The sequence below is a fragment of the Neopsephotus bourkii genome, unplaced genomic scaffold, assembly GCF_033783945.1.
Source record: "Neopsephotus bourkii isolate Nb327-2 ecotype Australia unplaced genomic scaffold, CSIRO-AGI_Nbou_v1 NB_272, whole genome shotgun sequence".
Classification (NCBI taxonomy): Eukaryota; Metazoa; Chordata; class Aves; order Psittaciformes; family Psittacidae; genus Neopsephotus; species Neopsephotus bourkii.
The window spans coordinates 6,496,473-6,522,814 of record NW_026900781.1 but is presented as its reverse complement, the minus strand read 5'-3'; the positions used below and the strand labels follow the sequence as shown (position 1 = coordinate 6,522,814).

The 26,342-nt window shown below is 46.7% G+C and overlaps 1 protein-coding gene across 21 annotated transcripts in view; it reads left to right on the top strand.

Annotated features, from left to right (window-relative positions):
• The window catches only part of ATXN1 (ataxin 1), a 224,250-nt gene extending 198,201 nt beyond the window's left edge, over positions 1 to 26,049 (top strand). For all 21 annotated transcript variants that reach the window (XM_061346454.1, XM_061346475.1, XM_061346470.1 and 18 more), the window contains 2 exons: positions 11,618 to 13,655; positions 21,008 to 26,049. In XM_061346454.1, the coding sequence (XP_061202438.1) occupies positions 11,778 to 13,655; positions 21,008 to 21,538 (2,409 nt within the window). In that variant the 5' untranslated portion in view covers positions 11,618 to 11,777 and the 3' untranslated portion in view covers positions 21,539 to 26,049. The remainder of the gene's footprint in view (positions 1 to 11,617; positions 13,656 to 21,007) is intronic.
• Positions 26,050 to 26,342: the final 293 nt, after the last annotated feature.

The window sequence follows — 26,342 nt, the reverse complement described above, 5'->3', positions numbered from 1 at the left end:
GTCTGGAGAAGGTTTTCTTTCCTAGTCAGCAGATCCTATGCGCTGTCGTGTAGCAGTCAAAGAAGCAGTGTTCAGCCATACTTCGCTGTTCATTCACTGATGAGCTGCAATAGGTAACTGTGTTCACTTGTGGCCCGTACAGGCCCTTAGGTGTGTTGACAGCTGATTCCCCTGAAGTTGTGTGTTTGCTTAGGTACTTATGTACTTAGGTGCTCTTCAGTACGTCCAGCCACAGAGAAGTTCAAGACAAGGCCCAGGAGTTAAACACGGGCTTCTGTTGCATGGTGAGAGTTACGGGTGTTGGTCTGGGGTCTTTTATGTGCTTTTGCAAAAGGCATCTGAACTGCAGACCTTTACCTAAATGTTGTGCTTATGTTAATAACCCTTTTTGAAAGTCATTGATTTGCTGTTTGTATCCTGGTTTGGGACAGTGACCATACAAGACCTGGGTTTATTATTTTGCCTGAAGAAAAAATAGCAACTTGGAGGCTAGATAGAGAAGAGGCAGTTGAATTTCCTACAGAGAAGATATGTGCTCTCCATGATATCAGAAGGTGGAGGGTTGTGACATCTGATTGTGGGCATGTCAGCCAGGTCTGTGGCTGAGGATTTGCACCAGGATGTATCATTTTCATTGTCTAACCATAAACCACACTATCTTGAAATAGTTTCAGTGCTTTGTATTTCCTTGTTACTCTTAGGGACTTGCTCAGAGTAACCTGCCATCTGGTACTTTTTCGCACAGGGCAGAGTGAGATAAGGGGAAGAGATGCTGACTGTTTTCACACTGTTGCTCAGCTTCCGCTGTGGGAAATGTAACACCTCTCCCCTTTCCTTAATGCCCACCCTGGTTCACTGCATGCAACTCTTTACAGTAAAGTCAGAACTGACTCTCAAGGCCTGCTTTTTGGAATAGTCAATAAAGCAGCCTTCTTGTAGCTTGCTGAAAAAAAACGCAGTGAAAGTCATTCTGATGACAGCTAGAGGGAAGTAATAACGTTCTTTGCAAACTTACATGTAAAGACTAAGAAAAACAAGCGCAAGAGCTGTGCAAGGAAAGGGACTCTATTTGATGCTTGAATGCTACAAGCCTGCAGGAAGTCTTATGTTCACAGATACGGAGGTCAAACAGAGATTTCCATTACCAATTGCTCTTAACATTGGTTGTGTGATGCTTCCCCTCTTTTTCTCTATTTAATCCCTCCATCCTTTTCTCTCCATTCTGCATTGTTCCCTTCAGTCTGGAGGGAACTGTGCCACATATGTGGTATGTGCAAAAGGAAGGGTAGCAACCTTGCAGCAAAATTGATTCTGCCCCTCTACTCTGCTCTGATGAGACTCCACCTGGAGGACTGCATCCACCTCTAGACCTTAGTATAGTAGAGACATAGACCTGTTGGAGGGGGTCCAGAGGAGGGTCATGATAATGATCAGAGGGATGGAGCACCTCTCCTATGAGGAAAAGCTGAGAGTGTTTGGGTTGTTCAACCTGGAGAAGAGAAGACTCCAGGGAGACCTTACTGCTGCCTTTCAGTACTTAAAAGGGGCCTATAAGAAAGACAGGGAAGGACTTCTTACCAGGGCCTGTTGCAATAGGATGAGGAGTGATGGTTTTAAACTAAAAGAGGGGAGATTCAGGCTGGATGTGGGGAAAATATTTTTTACAGTGAGGGTGGTAAAACACTGGAACAGGTTACCCAGAGAGGTGGTGGCCATGCCATCCCTTGAGACGTTCAAGGCCAGGCTGGACATGGTTCTGGGCAACCTGATGCAGTTGAAGATGTCGCAGCTCATTGCAGGGGGGCTTGGACTAAATTACCTTTAAAGATCCCTTCCAACCCAGACTGTTCCATGATTCTCTGATTCCATGAAAATGAATTGAGTTGATCCTGCCAAAATTCCATTTTTTTTCCCCCTGAACAATCAAATTAACTAATCAATCCATTGCTCTGGGAAAGTACTCTACCTTGCTGTTTGCTGGCTATGCTGACAGAGGGCTGGTCTCGATTCCACAGTCTCCATCACCGGTGTCTGCCCCCACTGCAGCTCCCTCCATGCTTTTGGGGAGGCTGTGGCAAAGGTGTGTGTGTGCCAGGGCTGCGTGCTAAGCCAGTGCCCCTCTCAAAGCTTGAGGGCTGTGGGATTGCCCTTTCCCTTCCAGCCCTGGTAGCTGATGCGAGCATGCTCCTTGCATGCATGGCACTGGCTATTTGCCAGGTTTAGTGTAATTTTTGTAGGGTTTTTTTTTTTTTTTTTGAATGGGTGAATGAATGAATGAATACCTGATTAAGTTAATGAAGCTGAGCCAATGGTGGGAGGGAGCGACTTGGCTGCTGCCTGCTCTAGGAGATCTGGCAGCACATTAGACTTGCATAACGCTTTACAGCTCCATGCTGCGCTCCATATGAGCCACAGGAGAGGGCTGCAATAATTACTCGGCTTTTCGATTGAAACCAGCTGCAGGTAGCTAGTCATCCTTTTGTCCATTTCACTGGTGTCGGGGAGTCACTTGTCTCTGCGCCTCGGATTTCCAGTGCCAGATGGGTAAGATGCTTTCACAGAAGTGATTGCAGCGGTGAGAAAGCATGTTCGTGCCTCAGTGGCTTTTACAAAAGGTCCAGTTGGATTTCCAAGCTGCAATTCTCTGTACCCCCATGTGCAGTGGAGGAATGCTTTTAGTTCCGGAGTTTAAAACTCCTGTATAAATAACCTTTATGGGAGCTGTGTGATTCTTGTTTTCTCGTTCTTCAGTTGGCTGGGAGAAAGTGAGCAAAAGGTTTTCTTCTATCTCTTTTTTTGTAAGAGAAGTAATTTTTAAACCCTTCCAGTTCTTTTTGATTCCTGTTTAAAGCAAGTTCTTTCTGGCAGTCCTGGATGGTACATACCTTTGTTTCTCACATACTTAAATTAAGAGTACTGGCACTGCCTGTTAACACACCGCCTTCATTTGTCAACGTTCCCTGCTTGAAAGCAATGCTGATGATTTGCATCTTCAGTTGGAACTGGTGGGTTTTTTAATTGCAACTGGAGCCTGTGACTGCAGAGCCTGCTATGTTGTTATAAACTTTTATTAATTAATTTTATTTTAATAGTTTTCTGTGTTGCCTGGTCGTATAGAACAGCTGGGGCAATCTCACCCTGGCTGTGCTGGCCTCAGTCAAGTGACACTGGTGGTGGATTTGACTTCTGTGCCTGTTCTATCTGCCTGCCACTCTCCCCGTGAAGGAGGAGGGAGGCTCCCTGCAGTGTTGAGTAACTTGTCGTTTGGTTTTGTGGGCTGCAGAGCCAGGGCAGGCGTTTTATGGGGAGAGGGGGTGCAGAAGCGTTGGGCTGGGGTTTTTTTGCCCACATGCATTAATACCAGCACTGACCCCTGAGCTGTTGCCTGTGTTAAGACAGCTGATTTGAGGGTCTATGCAGGATGCGTGGGCCGTACTGCAGGGCACACCCAGCCATAGCTGACCCTGAATGAAGAAATAAAAAATGAATTAGAGAAAGACTAGAGGGGTGGTTTAGGGGGAGGGGAAAGTGTTGAACTCACTCAGCCTTCTGCAGCACTGAGGGAACGTGCTGCATGCCTCAAGGCCAGGGTGAGCTGCTGGCATTCTAGTTCTGTCAGTGGTGACGGTAACTGATCCTGATTCGGGAGGTCACCGAGTGTGTGCTGGGGCTATGAGCAAGGGCTCATGCAAATTAAAGCTTTACTGAATGAAGCCTGAGAAAAGGCAAGGTGTTGGAATCCATTTCGAGGGAATTTAATGTCAGTTCACGTTTCACACTTTACAGATGGACTAATTATAGTCTAATTTGCTAGCATGTGGAATCTACCAGAGAAGCAATCTGCAGGGAGAGCTTCCAAGGAAAGGCACTGAGCATGCAGCTGACCTTTCTGAATCTGCTCCTAAAGCTGAGCTCTCACACCGTCCCCTTATCAACCAGGCTTGAAGGAACATTCCTTCCCATGAGCGCCTGTACTTATCAGTAAAATGGCTTCTCCAAGTTGGCTGCTGGTTGCTGGTGTTACTGGCTGGATCTTCAAAGGGGTGAAACACCCCCGGTTTCTGTAGTTTTTCGTGGGGGTCTTATTCATGTCTCTTGGCAGCGAAGCCAGGCGTCTCTCTGATTTGCTTTGCCGAAAAAGGAGAGAATGTTAGCGAGCATTTCCAGACACATGGAAGGAGACCTGTGTGACATATCTGTGGTGCAAATGTGTTCATACAAGCATGACAGTTTCTGTCACAAGTTAAAATGAGCGGCGAGTGGGTGTCGCTACGATTATAGTCACTCGTGAAATTTTCAATGGAAAATTGTGTAGGCAGCTCCCATTGTAGCTGGGCACATTTTAGATAAATGAAAAACATCAACAAAGTAATTTCAGTATTATACTTGTTTATAAATGAGCTCTATTCACTCATTTAACTGCAGAAGCACTTCTAGGGGATGGGTGTAAGAGTAAAGGATGTCACTGTGCATTGTCAGACAAAGGAGTCCAGTAAAGCTGCCATACTGTGCTGGCAGCAGTCAGTGCGGTGTGGGAGATAAAAAGTCAGATGCTGCATCTGGCCACTTATGGAGCAGCATAGGTGGGATATGCCTTTCCATCCAGGTGTAGGTAAGAGTGAAGTAGTGCTTTAAAATACGTGTGTTTGCTCCATGATTTCCATGCTGCCACCAAAGGCACTGGGGGTATGTGAAGGGGGATGATGCCTTCCTGAGCATCTTTGGTTGGTGGTCCTCATGACCTGGCACAGCCACCTTCAAGGCTTCAGGAGCAGGGCTTTGGAGAGCTTTGGCGGACCTCTGTCAGGTTTTAAAGGCTTCAGGGCAGTGTGGTGGTAAAATGTCGTGCTGTTGTAACGTGCTCCAGTGTGACACCTGGGTCAGTTCTGCTTGCAAGACCATGCAGCTTGCAGTCAGCCTGAGCTGAAACCCCAAGCCCAAGCAGCCCCAGATCTTTCCTTTGTGGCTGCAGATGGAGGTGCTTCTCTAGGGTCAGCTGAGTGCACTTTCTGCTGTGCAGCTGAGACAGAAAGCTGTGCATTGAGTTATGTGCACTCACATGGCTTTGCCTCAGGGCTCAGACCATTACTTAGCAGATAGATCTTTCTCCCTCTTCTTCCATAGGGGCAGAGGGCTCTCAAGTCCAGCACTTCAGCCTCAAAGAAATTTCACTGTAATCAGCACTGTCAGTTCTTGCATTTTTATCACTAGTCTCTAGATATCTGACGCCTGGTGTCAAATGATGAGATGGGAAATTCCACTTTCAGCTAAAATAGTAAGTTTCTGGTCTTGTGGGTTGCAGGGAAAAGCTAGAAACTTAGAGCCTGAACAGCCTCACACAGCAGAAGGGCAAGTTAAAAGCAAAAAAAGAAAAAAAAAAAAAGGCAAACAACCCCTGCCATTATAATTTTAAGAAATCATCTATTTGCAAACCCATGTCTTGTATTTTGGGGGCCTGACTGTGATACTTGAGCACCTGGGTTTGGCACTGCAAGGCAGAGAATCTCTGTGCCAGTGGGCAAGGATGCTGCCCACTGGGTGGGCTGGGAGGGCAGCAGGGCAGTTGATGCACTCAGCCCTCTGACAGCAGCCCTGCCATGTGATTAGCTTGTGGCTCTTGGAGCAAATGCTTCCTTGCTTCCAGCCTGCCTGCCTGGCATCTTGTGCCGTGCTCTGTGGTACCACCTCTCTGCAAAGCATGCTGGAAGAGGAGGGATCACCTTTGCTAACATGGGATAAATGAGTAGGCAGCTGTGAATCTACTCTGATCACCCATTACTCAAAGTCCTCCAGGCTTACATGTAGCTGCACAGAAGGGCATCCAGAGCATGGCATGGCTTTTATGGGTGCTGAAAGCGTGGGCATCTGTCCTTTTGCAGAACCAGGTGATGGCACCCAGGTGAACTGATGGAAGAAACCTGCAGACTTCTGGAAGTTAATTCCAGCTCTTCATTCAGCAGTTAGCTTGGCTAAAACCGAAGCTTAAACTAACACGATATTCTTGTGCAGCTCACCAGCACCTACCACGCAAAATAACTGTACCCAACCACAGTGTAACTGTAGTAAAACAAGACTACAGGAGACTTGGGCCTTGCTTAGAACATGCAGATCTCTTATCCTCAAAATTCAGGAGCTAAGTAGCAGAAATTGATGGATAACCACTGGAGTAGCTTTCTAATAATCAGTTTGTATTGCCTGTGTTCATGAATGTCATTAGGTGAATCGCTCTCCATCATCTGTCCATCCTTTTGCGAGTGTATCTTACACTAGATTTTCCTATTAAAACTTCATTTCTCAACTCTGGTATCTATTTGCATCATAAAATTTCATGGGTATGTGAAGACATTGGGCATCTCACATTGGTGATGTGCTTGCTGAGGTTTGCTTGTATCATATGCTTTTTATACTGCGTGGAGGCTGTCTGATCTGACTGGGGAGAGGAGGGACGTGCAGAATAGCTGCTCGCTCTGCAGAAGCTTGTAGCAATTTGCTGTGGCTGATTCCCAGAAGTATAATATGAGCTAATGCTGCAGTGGACAATCTGTCTTGCAGATGCAGTACTGATCAGAGATCCTTTTGGTTTGGGAGGAGGATTTCAAATCTTATTAGAGGTTTTCATGTTTCTTATTAATGGATCTCTGCAGTTCGCCCTCCTGGGAAATCTGCCAGAGAGCTGTGAAATTGGTCGGATTGGACAATAAACTCCTATAGCTATTGTTGGCGTGCGCTGAGCTGCACATGGCAAGGCTAATGCAATCTGTAGCAGTTACAACTATGAATATGTAGCTGGCAGCGGGCAGGCTGTAGAGCGGGGAGGAAAGCTGGCATACAGATTTGAGAGCCAGAATGCAGCTGTGGAGCCCTCTGCAATGTGTCTCTTTTAATCTCTCTGAATCTGATCCTGCAAGATGCCAGCCTCCTTGGAGGGGAGGGGAGAGGTGGGATGAAGTGCCCTCCCTTCCCACTGATTTCCAGCACTGCCAAAATTACTCTCTCATCCTATCATGATAGGATGGGCGGGCAATTTGAGGCGGGAGCATTAGACTTTATGGCTGCTTCTGCCCAGCAACATCCCAGATATAAAGAGCCCTGTGTCAGGCTCAATTCAAAGGATTTTTTTTTTGGTGTATTCTTTGAATATTGCGTTGATGTCTGTTTGCCAAGCAGGGCAATGATGTTTGACAGAGGCAAGACCCATTCTTTTTTATTGCAGGGATAAATGTGAGAATTTACTGGTCGTACCTGGAGCTGGAAGGTGAAAGTTGAAAAGTCCTAATAATGTGGGTGTTATTAGGATTTGGGATCAAAGGAGCCTTTTGACAATAAATGACTGGTTTGGCCTGAATATTCCTGAAGGCTGACGGCTGTCCCCCTTTGTGTCATCTCCCTGCAATACGGCAAACAAGCCGGTGGTCCCAGCTTGGACTCCCGATTGTCACATGTTGGTGTGAGCTTGTTACCAACTGCAGAAAGGTCAAGGACCAGAGAGGATGAGGGGCCAGATTTTTGAAGGTGTTTTAGAGACCTTAAAATGACATCAGCTACATCACGGGACTGCAGAAAGTGCCTCATTTCTGAAGGCAGTGAAAGTCCCACCATTTGCATAGTCATGTGCTGCTGCGGTTGGTGAGTCTGGCCCCAACTTCTCTGCATCCCAAGACTCAATCCTCGATGATGGGACGCAGTGTATGATCACGGTGTGTTTGGAGGCTTGTGTTGCTGGTTTTACCTTTGCTGCGGTGAACCCTGGATAAAGAAAAGAAGTCAGTGCCTCAAGCTGTAAGCCAGATTCTTCTCATGAGTTTTAAATTTATTAGATGAAATAAATAGAAAAATACTGGTTTGGGAGACATAGTGAGGTTTAAAGTGCCTTACAGAGAGACGTTGGACTTTTGCATGAAAAATGCACATCCTGAACTCCAGTAAGCAATCCCTGTGGGACCAGAGCAAGCCCAGATGGTGACTCCTCCAAGTGATTATTTTTCTGCCTTAAGCCTTTCCAGGAATTTGAGTGTGGGCAGGCTGCCAGCGGACACTGGCTGTCCAGACACTTTAGCAATGTTCCATGTGTACTCGCTGCCAGAGATACCAAAGTCCAGCTGCTGTCCCTGATCTCTTTGTCCTCTTTACCTTCCCAGCCATAATTACACACTCGTGCACGCACGCACACACTGTGACACACACATGCACGTACAAAGCAGGAGCATAACAGTTACCTGGTGTTTGCTGCTCGTGATCGACAGCTCTGAAGTTATAGGGAAAGGAAATCTTGAGAGTCAGAAAAATGACCCTGATCCAAAATTGAGAAGTGTACAAATAACAAACCCTGCAGCACACAGCAGAAGGCAGGCGTTTATATTTCTAGGCCAGCAAAGAAGAGTTTAAACAGGTCTTGCATCTTTTGTCTTTGAGACTCTCTGTTTGGGTCATCTCCCTGAGCAAAATCAGTCCTGTCTTATCTTTGCTGTTGCTGGAACTTGAATTATGCTGAAAGCGTACCACTTTACTTTAAAGTCTTGAAGTAGAAGTAGGCTGTTTTATGCTGCACATTTGCATTTTTGCAGATACACTCCTGTGTCTGTTAGAGTTCAGAGCCTCACCATCAAGTACTTGGGGTTGGAAAAGTGGGGCAGTCTGCACCACTCTGTGGCTGTCTCATCCCTTGTCTCCATTAAGCTTGCTCATTCCCCCTGTGCACTCCCAGAGATTTTGGGCAGCCCTTTTGATACTGGTGATGATGAAATCAGCCATATGAAAGATTCACACCAGAAGAAAAACCCCAAACCCAAAATATTTTATATTTTTAAGTATGTTAGCTTTGACTTGGAGGCTACCTAAAACACAGTGGTTTGATGCTATTTAGCAGAACAGAACCTTTGCTTCAGCTCCTGCAGAGTGAAACTTCAAGTTTCAACCTGATCTAGAGGAAGGTGTCCCTGCCCGTGGCACAGGGGGTGGAGCTAGATGATCTTTTAGGTCCCTTCCAACCCAAACCATCCTATGATTCACAGAGCTTCATAGTAGTGATCACAATGCAGAGAAGCTGAACCCAGATGCCTTAGGCTTTTGGAACTAGTCTTGGAGAGCCTGGTTTATCTGTGACAGCGAAAGAGAATGTCCTTTTTGGCCCTATGTACAAGCTCTCTGCTCTGTTTCAGGCTGAGAGGCCAGGCTTCTGCTCCCCACTTTTCCCCATGGGAGTGTATTTAAACTCTGGCTTTGCAGCTCACATTCATCTCCACATGAGATTGAAGGATGGTCTGAGGCCGTGGCAAGGGAGTAGGACGAGTGCCCTGCATTGAGGGCATCCCCCCACAGCGTCCCCAGGCAGCCTCCTCAGCCAGGAGCTGCTGACTTACCTGCCAAAGCCAACTGCCCAGGGCAGCCAGGGCTACAGTGAGCTAAAGTTAGCCAAGGATGACTGCGCAAATGTGAGCTCGGCGATTTTATTTTTAGTCGAACTTAAAAATAAAAATCTGTAAGTCATGTGTAATATAATAATTTTAGCTGTTGCCAAGACACGCTGAGCAACTGTTAGGAGGAGGGGGAAGACCTGTGCTGATACAGCAAGGACCCTGTCTTCTGGCTGCCCTCATCCAGCCACGGTAGCAGCATCAAGGCGGCAGTGCTGGCGGGTCGGGGCAGGTTTGGGTAACGGTGCTGAGCCACAGCTTGGTGGGTGCCATGCTCAAGATATCACTGGCTCTTGCTCTTTTGAAGCTGCCTTAAGCCCTTTTGTCCTCCCTCTCACCTCAAAGCCAAGAATCCACCCCAAAACAGTGCTTTACTCCCCGCCTCCCCTGTTGTGGTGGTTGGTTGTGTTTTATTACTGTTTATCAATATTTAAGCAATGGAATAATTAAGACTGATTCTATCAAAGCATCAGAAAGTTTGGCCTTTTCCTGCAGGCTTACAGCAGTTTGGAGGACCATAAACATAAAGAGGGCTCTCAAAGATAGGTTTAATCTTCGCCTAGTATGTCTTCAAAGTACTGCATATACATATAAACATCAGGTTTATTGTTCATTAGAAGCAAGGCAGCAGGGAAAGAAGTCTCCCAAAGGAATATTACTTGCCATAAGATAAGTATTATTACGGCTGCTCAGCATTCACTTCAAAGTAGGCTATATCCTATTTCCACCTTCTTTCACATCCACTCTGAATTCTTTGTCTCCCATTTTTCTTCCATGTAATGCATGCTTTTCTTCTTAGGATGCTGGTCATGTGGGGTGTGCGGTTTCTCAGCACCCATTCCTGCACACCTTTTAAAACAGCTGGAAATGTATGTAACAAGTGGTGGCTGGACAGGGGCTGGGGAAGAGTTTCATTCTCCGTAAAGCCTGTTACGGGACAAGGCTAGGTAGGTTTCAGGAAGGTAGGGGGAGACGGTGAGCTTCTTTGCTTTCTTCCCAAGCATGATGTGGTTTAGTTAAGGCATTTTCCTTAGCAGATAGTGAAAGAGTCAGGAGGACTTTGTTGCCTTTGGGTGAATTAAGTGATGCAGAGCAGAAAATGCAACTGTTTTACTCCAATAGCAAAATCAGATTGATATAAAATTGTGAGCTTTTACAGTGGCGAGGGCTCCTGGTTTGGATCAGGAAACCCAAATGTGCTTTTCAAAGTGCTCCTGGTGAGGCATCCACAGGACTGCGTTTGCTCAGCATGTAGACATGTGGCTGTGGCTGTGAGTATGGTACCTACAGCCTCCATGGTCAAAAACATCATCCGAAACAGAGCGATCATATCCCACCAGAGATGCGGATGGTGCCAGCACCTGACCGCAGCTAACCTGTGCATGGTGGGGAGCGTCTCCCACTGCAGAGTCCTGCCTGGGCCCCTGCGTGTGAGGTGTCAATAGCAGGGGGATTTCAAAGCGCTGGGGAAGAAAACCCAACCCACACATTAAAAACCTGGCTCAAAGCCATCTCTGGCTCTGGACTGCTGCTGTAAATAGATTGTGTTTTGCCAGGCTGGTAGATGAAGGGCACGTGTGCCGCTGCATGAGCAGTGGTGTGGAGGGGGACAGGGGCAGCTGCTGCCTCTGCAGTCCTGCCCGGTGTGGGTGTGACGTGAAGTCGCCCTGTGGGGGGCATCCACCACCTTCCCTCTGCACCCCTAACAGCTACTTGTTGCTAACGTAAACATTTAGCGCATGCCTGTTCCTCAGGGCTCCTTGCCATGCTCCCATGCTTTTTAGGAAACATCAGGGTGATGGCAATATCATTGTTGCGGGAGAAGCAGGGGCTGGAAGAGTGAACCGGGCAGCTTGGAGACAGGGAGAGAAAGAAGAAAGTGAACCTTGGGAAATTCAGCAAGTGAACCTTGCTAAATGTGTCAAGTTATGGCCAGAGAGTTTCTGATCTGCCTAAAGCTTTAATTGTTTTCCTGATGCTTTAGCAGACATATCCATCGCTTTAAAGGTTTTTCATTGTTGTTTACAGCGCAGCTGTCAACTGTTCCTTGACACGAGAGAGGCAATGCCTACTGTCTGTGGGGATTTTTTCCCTGTGTTTTTTCTTTTTCTCACTTGCTGTTTCGGGGTGTCTGCTCATTCATTCTCATTTCTCAGTGCTGACAGTGTGACTCCCCCCCTCCCTTGCCCGCCCTCTCGTTGCAGAATCCAGAGGAGCTGTCGGAGGATTGTGCTCACGGGGAGATGATTCCTCATGAAGTCACTGGATCCCTTGCAGAAATCAAATGTGACTTTCCTTTTATCAGACTGAAATCAGAGCCAGCCAGACAGTGAAGCAAGCACAGTGGAGGGGGGACGGCGAAAGATGAAATCCAACCAAGAGCGGAGCAATGAATGCCTGCCACCTAAGAAGCGAGAAATCCCTGCCACCAGCCTGCCTTCGGAGGTGAAGCCGATCCTGCCAAATGAAAACCACCGTGCGGATAACCTAGCATGGCTCCCCAGCACACCCGGCAGCCAGGGCGCGCTGGGGAGCCGGCACCGGCCTGGGGGGACATCATCAGTGGAGGCAGGCTTGCAGCAGGGTTTGCACAAGTCGCTGTCTGCAGGGCTGGACTATTCTCCGCCGAGCGCACCCAGGTCCGTTCCAGCCTCCACCACCCTTCCCACGGTGTATTCACCCGCCCTCTCCCAGTCAGGGACCCCCATTTCCCCCGTGCAGTACACGCACCTGCAACACACCTTCCAGTTTGTTGGGCCCCAGTACAGCGGGTCGTACACCGGATTCATCCCTTCACAGCTGATTTCCCCAACAGCCAATTCTGCAACCGGCGCCGTGGCAGCCACGGCCGTTGCAACCACTCCATCCCAGCGCTCCCAGCTGGAGGCTTATTCCACTTTACTGGCCAGCATGAGCGGCTTAAGCCAGCAGGGGCACAAAGTTGAGCCGCACCTGGTCAGGACGCCTGGACTGATCGCCGCTGGGTCTCCTCCACCCACCCAGCAGAACCAGTACGTCCATATTTCCAGCTCTTCCCAGGGCACTGTCAGAAATGTCTCTCCTCCAACCATCCCAGTCCCTCTGCACCCCCATCAGACAGTGATCCCACACACCCTCACGCTCGGCCCTTCCTCCCAAGTAGTGGTGCAGTACACTGACTCGGGGGGCCACTTCATCACTAGGGATCCCCCCAAGAAGCCTGAGAGCAGCCGGCTGCAGGCGATGCAGGCCAAGGAGGTACTGAACGGCGAGATTGAGAAGAGCCGGAGATATGGTATTTCACCCTCTGCCGACATGGGTCTAGTCAAAGCAGGCAATAAACCAGCTCCCCATCATTACGAGACCAGGCACGTGGTGGTCCACTCGAGCCCTGCTGAGTACGGCGCGCGGGATTCCTCAGGTGTCCGAGCCTCCGTCATGGTAGTCCCCAACAGCAGCACACCCACAGCGGACATGGAGGTGCAGCAGGCCACCAACCGCGAGACCTCTCCATCAGCCCTTAATGACAAGGGAAGCTTACACTTAGGAAAGCCAGCCCACAGGTCCTATGCTTTGTCTCCACAGCAGGCCCTGGGCCACGAGGGGGTGAAGGCAGTGGCCACGTTGTCCCCTCACACCGTCATTCAGACCACCCACAGCGCCTCCGAACAACTCCCCGTCGGGCTGCCGGCAACAGCCTTCTATGCCGGGACCCAGCCACCAGTGATCGGCTACCTGAGTGGTCAGCAGCAAGCCATCGGATACCATGGCAGCCTGCCGCAGCACCTCGTAATCCCTGGCACCCAGTCCCTGCTGATACCAGTCGGCAGCGCGGACGTTGAGCCGTCAGGAGTCGCACCCGCGATCGTCACGTCGTCTCCTCAGTTTGCAGCAGTGCCTCACACGTTTGTCACCACCGCCGTCCCTAAGAGCGAGAACTTCAGCGCGGAGCCCCTCACCACCCAGCCCGCCTACCAGGCCACCATGGTGCAGGCACAGATCCACCTGCCCGTGGTGCAGTCCATCGCTTCCCCTGCCGCCGCGCCCCCCATGCTGCCCCCCTACTTCATGAAGGGGTCGATCATTCAGCTGGCCAACGGGGAGCTGAAGAAAGTAGAGGACTTGAAAACAGAAGACTTCATACAGAGCGCGGAAATTAGCAATGACCTGAAAATAGACTCCAGCACTGTGGAGAGGATTGAAGACAGCCATAGCCCAGGCATTGCCGTGATACAGTTTGCAGTTGGGGAGCATCGAGCACAGGTAATGGCAATGCATGGTGGGGTAGGGGTGTTGGACTGGGGTACACCCTGTATTCTCTCTCACCCAGGTGCAGCTTTCTTCAGAACATCTGTCACTTTGGATCTGCACGGGGGTGGTTCTTTGTCATCCACATCCATCCATGATACAAACTATGGTCCAAAACGCAGGCCTTCTGCCATGACGGGGGAGCTGCCAGGGTCACACTGGTGATAACTGTAGTCTCTTGGATGTAAACCAGGTCTTTCTTACACGAGAAGAATTACATGGGTTTTGATTAAAATATAAAATGGCGTAAGCAGTACGAGAGGATATATTTTGCATTTTGATAGGTGATTCTTAACCTTCCACACTAGAAAGCTCAGGTTAGATTCAGCTCAAATCCTACTCTTAAGAGATAGGTAGGGCGCAAGGCAGTGAATTTCTATGGCTTGAAAACTTGGAACTGCCCGGGAGTGGCTCCATCACACACCTAAGTTACTGAAATGCACTACAGAGTTCTGTGGAGGCTTCAGCTGCAGATGGTTTAGACACTGCATAGCTTACATAATCGTGTGTTCAAGGAAAATTCAGACAGAAAAACCATCTATGTGGCTGTGCTGTGCTTCTGACTTTTGTTTCTCGTTGGTTTGCAATGTAGAAAGGAAACCTGTAACTTTCCAAAGGTATTTTTAGGTTGAGAACTAATACATATTGATCGTAAACCATCACGCTGCTGCTGTCCTTTTTCTGAGCAGTGTAGATTCTGCTGCATTGAGGCTGGAGCAGTTCAGATGTACAGGATAGCATTTTGCTTCCTATAGGTACTCAGTCTAAATAATCGCATTGCAAATCTTTTTCATTTGGTTTGAGTGCTGCGAGCTGCAACATCTATATCTTGCTGCTGCACCCTCAGCGCTGGAGAACCAGAATGAGAGAGAGGGATTCAGGAGCTGGATGTGGACCTATGTAGTAAAGCACCTCAGGCTGAGTTTGGAGAAGAAAAACAGTGATTGATGGTACTGAGGAGCAGACACCAGTCTGTGGCCTGTCCTTCCCCAGTTGTGTATACATGGTAAATTGCTACATATGACATACCCCTTTCTCATATCTAACATGCAGATTCCCTGTGTAGTTTTGTTTGTGTATGTGCGCGCATCTGCACAGCTGATAGAAGTTGGGCCTCTGCTGCTTTCAGTATAAAGATGTGACGTTTCCTCCCCCCACTGCTTGACTGTAATTTGGTGCATTTGGGGCTTTGTAATGAGAAGAACTGTCCTGGGATCAGGACCAGTTATTGTAATTTGCCCTGGTGCTTTGAATAATGAGTTTTCAAAAGTAGCGATCTTCCATTGGCAGTTTTCATCTCACTCCTGCTTCTCTCCCTGCAGCCAGGCCACCAGTCCCTGCACCAGCAGAAGAGGTACATATCAGCAGGTAGCACTTGTGTCATGTCTCGTTCACTGGTGTCAATGCAGGCAATGTGCTGTAGTCCTGGGCGCTGGGAAGAATGCCTTTTCAGGGGGTGGAGTGCCATCCTCTGGCAGAAAGTAAGCCGAGCCTGTAAAAATCCAGGGCCTGGCACATGGGTCTCACCCAGCAGTGGCACCTTACGGAGAAGCCTATCAGGAGCAGGCTGACATCATCGCAGCCAAAATACTCCCCAGCTGTGTTTCCCACCGGGGATGCTTCCAGAATGGAGGGCGAGTCACGTAGAGATATGATTAGAAACGAGGGTTTAATTTAGGTTTCCTGCAGATTTCAGGACTTGGGTCTCTTCCCAGATCAGCTGTGGCCCTGCATAGCGGGGACAGCTCTGACGGTTTTCCCTTGCCTGGGTTGAGACAGAGAATGCTTCTCTGTGCTTGAAGTCTCTCTGACCTCCCTCAGCCTAGCGTTGTTATATGAAAGCATTTAGCCTTATTAGCAGGTATACAGCAATCATTACTTGTTAGAAAATTGCCTGCATGAAGAGGGCTTAGACTTCTTGTTGCGAGAACAGTATTTAGTCGTGCTGCTTTGAGCAGCGGCACCGTGGTGCTGCTGCACTTAAATACCTCTTGACTCCGAAGTACAGTGGGGATGTATCTGCGTGTGTAGTGTAGCTTGGCAAAGTATTAAATTACAATTAAGTTCCAGTTGCATACATACTTCTGGAAGGAAGGAGCTTTTCAAATGGTATTATCAAGGGATAAGTTGTAAAGAGTAAGTGCCATACAAAAATAGCATTGTTATCATTAGCTTTGGCTCACTTGCGTACTCTTCCCAGGGATCTCTGGGAAGTCATTATAATAGTGATGAATTTGTATTTTCAGGCTCTGTGCAAACATTAGCTAATTTTCTCTCCAATTGAGGGACAGAGGTAGGAGATTATTTTTAGCTGAGCCTGTGCAACTGTAATGTCAGTAGGGAGGCACCATGCAGCTGCTATTGTATCCTATCACTGCAAGCCCACAGAAGCCCCTCCCCAGCACAGCACTTAGGCAGAAAGAGGTTGTCCTCCCTCCTTTCCCTGTCTTCCAACCAGCTGACAAATCAAACCCTCTTCCAGGTATGGAAACCTGGAGGAAAATTAACCTACCTAAAGCTACGTGCCTTTTTAGTGAAATAGCTGGCCTTTGCCCTGGAGGGATGCGAGGTTTCCATTTCATAGCATCCCTACTCTGGATTAGGAAGAAGTCAAATAAATATCAACTGGACCAGAACCCAAAGTCTAGCTGTTATTCCTCTGTTTTCAAATTGCTACAAGAAAAGACCCATGGATCTGCATCTCTTTACAATTCCACATATTATTCTTGTAATAACACTTTCATCATTATTACCTGTTGTTTCTTTTGCTGCCAAGAACAAGAGGAAGCCAGTAATTCATCTCCATTAATGTTAAGGCCAAAATACACAGGAGGTGCAAAAGTTCTCTGAAATGCTTGCTTTCATCCCTGCATTTCAGTTCCTAATCATTCCTCAAGTATCACTTAGAAAGAAAAATGAACATAGTTCTTAATTTTCCATAAAAAAAAAAAAAAAAACAACCAAGCAGAATCATAGACACTGGAGATGGAAAAGTCCCATTAGAGTGTCTAGTTAGTAGCTCACGTTAGTTTTGTTTAGTGTGTATTTTTTTAGACTATCATCCAGTTTAGTTTTCCCCTTGTATCTCTGCACATACACAAACCAGTTATTTCTTTTTTTACTCTGCACTCTCCTTTTCATTATCTTTGGCACTGTAACAGACACAGAAAAAGAGATGTTGACTCAGTTCGCTGCTACAGATGGAGATCTCTCCCAGCCTTCCACTCCTCATGTGATCTCCATGGCCCCTGGTCATGGGGCAATAAGTCCTTTTCCTCCCAGTGATGAGGCAGCTGTGATCTGTCTTTGGATACATATTACTGAATTCTGGGAGCGCAGCAGATAAGAGCTCGTGTGATAAATTCAGCAGCCAGTGGACTTGTGGATAGAGGTTGATTCTCTTGAGGAATGGTGGGATCACATGGAGAGCAGTAGCCCCTAATCTTCAAGCCTGGAGGTGCTCATTGTAATGGGATGTTGTAATGGATGCCCACCAGACCACATGTCGTGCAGGGTGAAGGAAGGTGTTGTTTGGGGTGGTGGGAACATTAGGAGTCCCAGAGTCTCAGAGTACTGAGAGTACAGGGGCGTCATGTGGCAGAATGGCACTGCACAGACTTCTCTCTGTGAGAGAGAGAGCTCCTATTCCACCAAGCCGCACAGTTAGTTGGGTTTTGGACCCAAAGAATCTCTCACAGCAGCAACAAAGCCTTCTGTGGAGATCTCCACTGCTTAATTGCACACTGGTTCCAGGGCCGCTTCCTTCTCTTTGTTTCCAGCCTGCCACTCCTCGTTTCATCACATTTTAATAATACAGGGAAACCTGATGCCACTTAATTGGAAAATGTGTATTTACATTTATTAAAATAGAGTTCACTCAAACCACTTTTAGGAGGCACATTTTCCTTTAGTGCTTGTTGTGTTGGTTGCAGCAGCGAGCCCCAAGACTAAAGTTGCTGTGTTTCTGAATGATGGGAAGAGTATTTTCTGGGCATCAGATCTTTCAGCACCTATCATCCATGTTCCAGCTCCAGCCAGGGTTTCCTGAGCAGTCTGAATTGCCTGCCTTACCTACTGCCTTCAGCTGAGGAATAAAATTACAAAGGGTTATAGGAAATCGCAGACACTCAGCGGCTGCGCTGAACAGTTTGGGGTGTTTTCATTAGTCAGCCTTAAAAAAAAATAGAGACAGAAATCTAGTTTGCAGTAGGGCCTCATTGTGCTTGAAGAGGGACCAACATTTTCGTGTCTTGCTTTATTGTTGGAATAGCTGGAAAACAAGTTCCAAACTTTGTCTTCTACATTAATCATGGGATGATACTGGGGGAGGGAGATTTAAAAATATTTTTTTGTGGTTTAGTGCAGAAAAAGGTTATGTGCAGTTGTTTTTACTGAACTATATGTGCAGTTGTTTTTACTGAACTATAATACTTTAAAGGGCTTTGACTGCTGTTGCTTGTAGAGAATTGTTACCTTAAATCCCAAGTTAGCTGAATCCAGAAACAGCCAGCTAAAACAGGGCTTGATAATCATGAGGGAGCCCATTTCAAATTGATAGTGCTACATGCACACTGTGAACAGATCATGGGAATTCCAGCATTTCACCATCTTTATTGTTTGGTGTTACTCATGATCACCACTGCCAATTCTGGGATTTGTTTCAGTGATTGACAGTTCAGGCAAGTGTTTTGGACACTACATGAGGTGAAAGTGTGTTCACATCAAGAGGAACTTGTGTCAGCGAGTATGATGCACACAGGCATGTACGATTCCCACAGATACAAATAGCTTTTGACAAGGATGGGAAAGCACAAAAAGAAGGAATAAAAACAGCAGGAAGGAAGAAACAAAGAGGAAAGACATAGTAATATAAAGGGAGAAAGCTGTGTCCACCGGATGATCCATCAGAGAGCCCACAGCTCTGTGTAGAGAGCAGTTTCTATTTAAGTCTATGGGAGATACTGATATTGACCACTGGATATTGACCACTTCTCCCAGTCAGACCCCCTACTGAGATGCATATGTGTGGAATAAGATCCCAGACTCTGGGCAAATACTTAGGCAAATCTGGCACTGGAATGTTTTCTATCCAATGACATGGAGGGATGGGACTTTCATGGTTACCTCACCCTACTTTCTCCATAGTTCAGAGCATAAACCAGGCCTAGAATCAGGTCCTATAGTTTACACTATCCTACACTATTGCCATGTGTATAGTTGACTCTTGGTAGACAATTGTGGTTGGAAAAGGTTTAATATGACAGAGTGATGTGTTGGGGGTTATCTTGTGCCTCTGAACTGTTCCTTTTGAAATTCCTTATATAGTGGCTTACTATGTTGGGCAGGTGGAGTGGCAGGATAATGCATGCAGTGTTACTCGTTGGCCTAGTTGCAGAGATGCATAGCATGTATTTATAGACATATTTACAGACATCATAAGGTCTTTTTCTATGATTATCAACTGTCTCATAAACAGCAGTTGACTGCTAGTGCATGACATGGGCTTAACCAGTTGGAGGCACAGTCAGTATCTGATGGGAATCTTTGGGTTCCTGGTTCTGAAGCCCCTGTCTGAACTGTGGGACATCCCTGATCAAGTCTTCCTGCCCAAAACGGATGGAGAGCTGCAAGGGTACCTCCGGCCCTGCTTTTAGGGAGGGTGTCTCTGAGAGTAAGCAGCACTAGCAAGAAAGCATCAGGGCTGCTGGGTGCTGTACTGCAATTGAGTCCAACCTCTTCTGTGAGACAGGCCATGCAAATTCATCCCCAGGTTCACACTTACTATTATGAACAAGCTATTTGAACACTGAAGTGCACTCTGCATCTCCAACTGCTTCTATTCCTTGATGCTGAAATCTGGTTTTGACAATACAAAGTCATGCTCGGTATGACAGCATTACTCGCTTCCAAGGTGAGAGATGGCTTCACAAGCCTGCTGTGATGTTCCTTTCAAGTGAGTCTGTGTTCAGGGAGAGGGAAGGCTCTCCAAGCAGCTGGTATGCTCCATGACTGCTGGGTGCCTCAGAAATGAGATGAGCACTTGTAATCAGGCGTTATCCTACCCTTTAGCCCCTACCAAACAGGGGTTACAATATGAGAACAGGATCTTGCCCACCGTGCCTGAGAAGAGCTCCAAAGGGCATGGGGACCTTGGAAGCAAAGCCATGGGTATCGGACTTCAGTGTAAGCCATCCTCTTAAAGTAACAGACCTCAGTGGTGCCACACACAGCAAGTTAAGATCACATGCCAATACTAAAAAAAGTATTGGTCCAAATTTCCTGCCCTCATGTGGTGTGCTGGGGCCGGCACTCGCCCTATGGGTGGTGAATTGTGTGAGGCCACATCAAATGTTTGAGCCTGCAGACACAGCACCGTGCAGTGAGCACTGAGCTGCTGACACGTGCAAAGACAAGCAGGTAGTTAGGTGCTTTATCATGTTGGGACCTCAAGGCCCAGCGTTCAGAAGGTGAAGGAGCAGTGAGCGCCTGTTGCTGGTCTGTTCTCCTGGCTGTGGCAGCTTCCTGTAAAATGGTTAGGTAGGATTCATAACCAGATGTGTTTTTCAAAGTAGGGGGAAAGGAGCAGAGTGCAGAAAAGGAGACCCAGTGCAGGAACTGCAGAAGGAGGAGGAGAAATGATCCTCTCTCTCCCTGAGGAACTGCAGGAGGTGAACTCAACTGCAAAGCATGAAAGCAGGTGTGAGAAGGGAAGAAACTGGAGGGGTTAACAGGGCTATTGGCAGAAGGCAGGTTCATGCTCCCTGCTCTTATTGCTACGACTCTGTACATACTCATGGCCTTCCCCTGGAAATGAGCATGCTTTCAACTGTTTCACACTGGTAAGTACATGCTTGAGCAGAGGTGAGGATGACAGTCTTGTGGTCACTTAGATAATAGTGTCAGAACTGAGCTTCCCTTGAGCCATCCTCTGTTTGAGCTGTATTTACATGCGGATGACAGGCTCTAGGTACCATAAGGGCATGACAGGGAATGGAATTTGCCACATGCCAAAGCTCATTTGCCTTTTATGCCTCTGAGCTGATAAAGGTAAAGCTTGATTCGCACTGATGCCTTGTGGTATGCCTGCTGAGCTTGGAGAAAGCATTAGCACTCGTGTGACAAGGATAGGTGTGAAGGCTGCTGGTCCGTGTACTGATATTGCAGAAACTCAAGTGCACTTTTGCGATTTTAGCTGTATCCCTCTCCACGGCAACAAGTGGTGCCTGCCATCACGTGCACACAGGTCATCTCACGCTCTCTCTTCTCTTTCCCTCTCTCTCTCTCTGTTGTCCCCTCTCTTCCTGCAGGTCAGCGTGGAAGTCTTGGTAGAATACCCTTTTTTTGTATTTGGACAAGGCTGGTCATCCTGCTGCCCCGAGAGAACCAGCCAGCTCTTTGATTTGCCATGCTCCAAACTCTCGGTGGGGGACGTCTGCATATCGCTCACGCTCAAGAACCTGAAGAACGGCTCTATTAAAAAGGGCCAGCCCATGGACTCAGCTAGTATCTTGCTGAAGCATTCAAAGAATGACAGTCTAGCTGGAAGTAGACACAGGTATGCGGAGCAGGAAAACGGGATTAATCAGGGAAGTGCACAGATGTTAGCTGAGAATGGTGAACTGAAGTTTCCGGACAAAATAGGATTGCCTGCAGCACCTTTGCTCACCAAAACAGAACCCAGCAAGCCCCCGGCAACGAGGAAGAGGAGGTGGTCAGCCCCTGAAACACGAAAACTAGAGAAATCAGAAGAGGAGCCACCTTTGACTCTTCCCAAGCCTTCTTTTATTCCTCAGGAGGTTAAGATTTGCATTGAAGGTCGATCCAATGTAGGAAAGTAAAAGTTGTTTGGGGAAAGGAAATTAGGCTATCCCTTGTCATTTTTATCCAGATTACTGTACTGTAGACTAAATAACCCAGTATTTACATGTTATCATCTTATTTTAAGTTTATGTTATAACCTTGTTGTTATAGTTGCAGCTGGTATTATGCAGGAGACTGGTGCATATGTTTTTCCACAAGTGTTTGTCAGTGACTAGGTTTATCGAGAGCTACAGAAGGGGCAGTATCTGCTTCACACACCCTTAGTGGAAATGAATGTGTTGTTATGGCTCCTGTTTTCTAACACCTCGAGTAGGACAGGGTCCAGCTGTGATTTTGTTTTCCTTTTGTCCTTGTTTTATTTTTTTTTGTTTTGTTTTGTTGTTTTGGTTCCTGTTCTAGGTTTTTTGGGGGGAGGTCAGGAGAAGGGAACTGTAGCAGAGGTGTATGTCACATGTGGGTGCATGTATGTGTGTGAGCGTGCATGTGCGTGCATGCACGCCAGTCCCAAGGAGGGACTACGGCTCTGTGGTGGGCTGGTCAAGAGGTTTCCTCACCCCAGGTGGACGCTGAGGACACAACCCATGGGTGGTATTGAGAAGGATCGGATAGTCTCTGATGTTTCCAACAACAAGCCAACTCTTACTCAAGGCTCTACTACATATATATATATATATATATTTGTGTGTGTGTATATGTATATATATATTTTTCCCCCCATGGGGTCTGACTGCACTGATTTTTATTCCTAGAAGCAACTGCCACACCAACATTTCCTTTCTGCTTGCTAGTGCAGTTCCATTGCCCAGAGTCAGCCGGCGGGGAGGCTGTCAGGCCTCCGCACCGGTCACCCTGCCAGCTTGTCCTGCATGGCAGGGGAGTGTGTGGTGGGGGTATTGATGCGTGCGTGTGGCTTGGGTGTGCGTGAGTGTGTGAGGAGGCCTGCAGCTCCATGGATGCGCCTGGCTCAGGCTCACTCCTGTTTCTGTGCAGTGTTAGACAAATCGATCGGGTTACGCCATTGACATTTGCTTCCACAAGGTAGATGCATACTGCCCCTTTGAGATCACAGGCATCCATGGTTTGCAGTTAGATTGCAAATCTTTAGTACTGGTTTTAGTTCATGACTATGGACAACTGGTGCCACTTCTTTCAAATTGCGGTGTGACACAGGAATCCGCTGTTGAAGATGAACCTAGAATGTCTTTAAGCACTTAAAATGCTGTTCACACTTTATTGCTGAGCATCCTGGTCTAACACTCAGTACGTACTGTATCTCACTTTAATCTGCTTGGAAAGCAACAACAACAAACAAACAAACAAATCTCTTCAACACTGTAATTACATGCAACTATATAAAGTTTTCTCACAGGCAAGATGCTGAAAGTTTTAATGTGGTTTCAAAGGGATGAATGTGAATTATTGAACTAGTATGTGACAGTCATTGTCCACAAAGGACTACTTAATAGGAGGCACTTTTTAAACTTTAATGCTTGAGAAAGAGTTAAAGGCATATGCGAGCTGACATAATAAAAGGAAAAAAAATATGAGAAAGGAAAAAGGAAAGAGGAAAAAAAAATCATTGTCCAGTGTTTTTGAAAAAGATGGACTTTAAAGAATCTTGCAATTTGCACATCTTGAGTTTATCATTTGTGTGGTATTCCTGCAGTTTTTACCTAATAATGTTGTGGGTTGGGGGGGTTCTGAAAGAGCATAAACAAATGTAGCAATTACTCACTAACCTGCCTATGCTCTAGGCCATTTCATAGGGTTACGTTCCTTTCAAGAGTTCATTTTTGGTCTTTCTACCATATCTGCCACACAGAACCAGGTCCTACTGGGACACCTCTGAGAATTTTTCTTCAGACTTGCTGAGAGAGTTTTCCACGAGAAACATTTCTATACTTAAGCAAGGTGTTTGTTTGTTTTGAAAACAAACCTATTGTTATTTTATTATTATTATTATTTGTTATTTTAATTGCATTGTTTCCCATTGGAAAGGCGACATTTCAAGAGTTTGGTACAAACCAAGTAGGATGGGGGGGGGGGGGGATTCATGCCATTCAGTCTTTTCTTTCCCCAGGTAGGGCCGGATCCTTTGAGGTGCTGTGCACCCAGCCTCCTGCATGAGCCTGGGGGAGGTGCAAGTATGAAGTGCTCCGGGGCTGAGCGCTAACGCCTGTCGCTGCCACTAGAAAGGTCCCGTTGTCTTTCAGTGGGATTGTGCTCGGGGCCCTACGTGAGCAAGCGCCTGTGTCGTTGGGTTTGGTTGGCGAGTTCACATCCTTCCTTCAGGTAGTTTTGAAGAAGCTGTACTGATTGATAGGGAGAAAAGGAAAGAAAAATCCATTGTTAGAAACGCAGTAACCTAAAGTGAACAAATGTATTTAAAATCTCATTTTCCCTCTCCCCTGAAATAACAGTGCTTTTATTTAAGAGAAGAAATGTTAACCCCAAACCCCAGCTTTGACTCTGTGACTTGTTACTTGAAATTTAGCTCACACCAGACCTAATTGTTTTTATACCGTATTCTGGGGTGCACCAAAAAGTTGAAATACATTTAAAATAGCTTGAAACTTTTCTTGAATTTCCTTGAATTTTATTAACCTCTCAGCAGGCTACCAAATAGCTGAGTGGGTTTCTTCTCACAGTCACACTGCTTAGTTAGTGCTTATTTGTTAATATTTCTGCTCAGAGAAGTTGCTTAATCTTCCATATACTCTGCTCAGGGCACTTGCAATTTATTGTTTCGTTTTGTTTCCTGTTCTGTTTTTAAGCTTTGATGGTAAAGGAGTAGAAAGAATTACAAGTTTTAGTTCACAGTCATACCACTATTTCCATGCTTCACGTGTACTCGGGAAAAGAGAAGTAATCTCAAGTAAAACCATATGCATACACATTTGTGGTTAATAAGGAAGCAGGGGCTATTAAACTGACTGGATCTATTCAAGTAACACTAAAAGAGTATAAAAAATAATAATAATAAAAAAACAAGTTTGGAGCAATAGGAATGTATTAGTTCTGCGCTTGTATTTCAGACTGAGCAATTCTAAAAGAACTGGTTCTTTCCAAACAGTTGTCCCTTTCCATGCTTTGGCTTTTGTAGGATGTGCAATACTTTATGTGCCAACTTACGCTCACCCGTGCGGTGTTAGCTAGATCTCATACCCACTTCTGATCTCCCCTCATTTTGTTCTTTTTTTGAATAGGGTTTTTTTCTACCTTTTTTTATTCCCTATTAATAACTCCCTTCCTGCCCCCCCCTCCAAGAAAAGAAAACATATTTAGGGTCAAGCATCCCCTGCCCCAGGAAACATGAACCTTTTTTGTATTGGATGATAAGAAAGATCCAGGAAAAAAAAAAACAAAGGAAAAAACATAAATGTCTGCGTGTCATCCAGGTGGAGTGCGGCTGAGGGCTGTATGGCATGCAGACAAATCCTGGCTCCCATCAGGGAGAGAAAAGCCCCCCTGGAGACCAAGTCCTTTGCACGGTGGTGGCTTTGCCTCTCCCCAGAGCCCCGAGCATCCCTTGCAGCGAGTCCCCACGCCTGGGAAGTGCCATCAATCCCTGGGTGCATGCAGAAATTCCAGTCGCTGTTGTGGAGATGCTGAGGTGAAGCCCAAGGAGGAGGTTGAGCCACTGCTTCTGCAGCATCTGCTTTGCAATAGTAACTGACAGTAGCTTTCTTTATCTTTCTGTCTTTTTTTCCTTTCTTTCTTTTTGTAGCAGGCCTGTTTAGTTTACAACGAAATGCATACAATCACCAAGAAATTAGTCAGGGCAAAGAAAGATAAAACAAGAACCTCTTTATAGGGATTTCTAAAAAAGAAAATATCTGTCTATCTATCTAATCTATCTATATATCTATATATATATAAAATGACTGTTCCTTATAGTGTTTAACTTAGGCATTGTTTCAGTTTGTCTGGGCCACATCACGGGGGATTTGAGTTTGATGTCACTTACCTCGAGGCCTCTGGTTGAGACCCAAACCAGAGTTGCTGTTGACCTTTTTTCTCATTTCATATGTTGCCCTTGGGCTTGCTTTTCCTTGAAGACGTAGGCCTCGGGAGGAGGGGGGAGACACCTTCCTTTTTTTATTCCTTAATTCCTTCGTCCCGCTGTTGCTTTGTTCGACCTGTCGTTCCCGTCATTTTCTCGGCATGGGGAAGTGACATCACTACTCTCGTTTCCCTTAAATCAAGGAACATTTAGAAATCTTTCACACCTTTTACTCAGGGATGGGGCTGGCATATGTGTGGTACACTGATGTGACCAGAAGCAGCACTTTTTACTGCTCCGGAGTAGGGATGTACAATGTTACAGACAAGTTTGGATTTCCTGCACCTCATGGTTTTAAACTTTGTAGATCTCACTTAGATTGCAATACAAAAGCAGCAGGCTCAGCGTGAACTGTAGCTGTCGGTGATCATGAAAATTCACTTTCTGCAGAGATTTATTTCATTTTAATGTGTGTTGCCAATAGTGGAAAGGAAATGGTGAAATTCTGTTAATTCTTGCAACAGCCTGTATCAAGGACAGCAAATCCTCAATATTTTTAAACACTAACAACAGTGTTGTTTTAAAGAGGGGGCCTCTTGGGGCAGTGCTCTGCGCATCCTGGGACCCAGTTCTGCAAACACTTACACACATGCATACAGGGGGTCCAGGCTGGCCGGTCAGGGCTGCTCAGGAGCTCACTGTGAAGCACATGTGTAAATCTTTGTGAAACTGAAGCTTGGTTCAGTCAGGGCCAGATCCTGACCATAATCAAGCAGATGGAAGAGACTCGGGGTTCACCCAGGCTCGCCAGGGTGGAA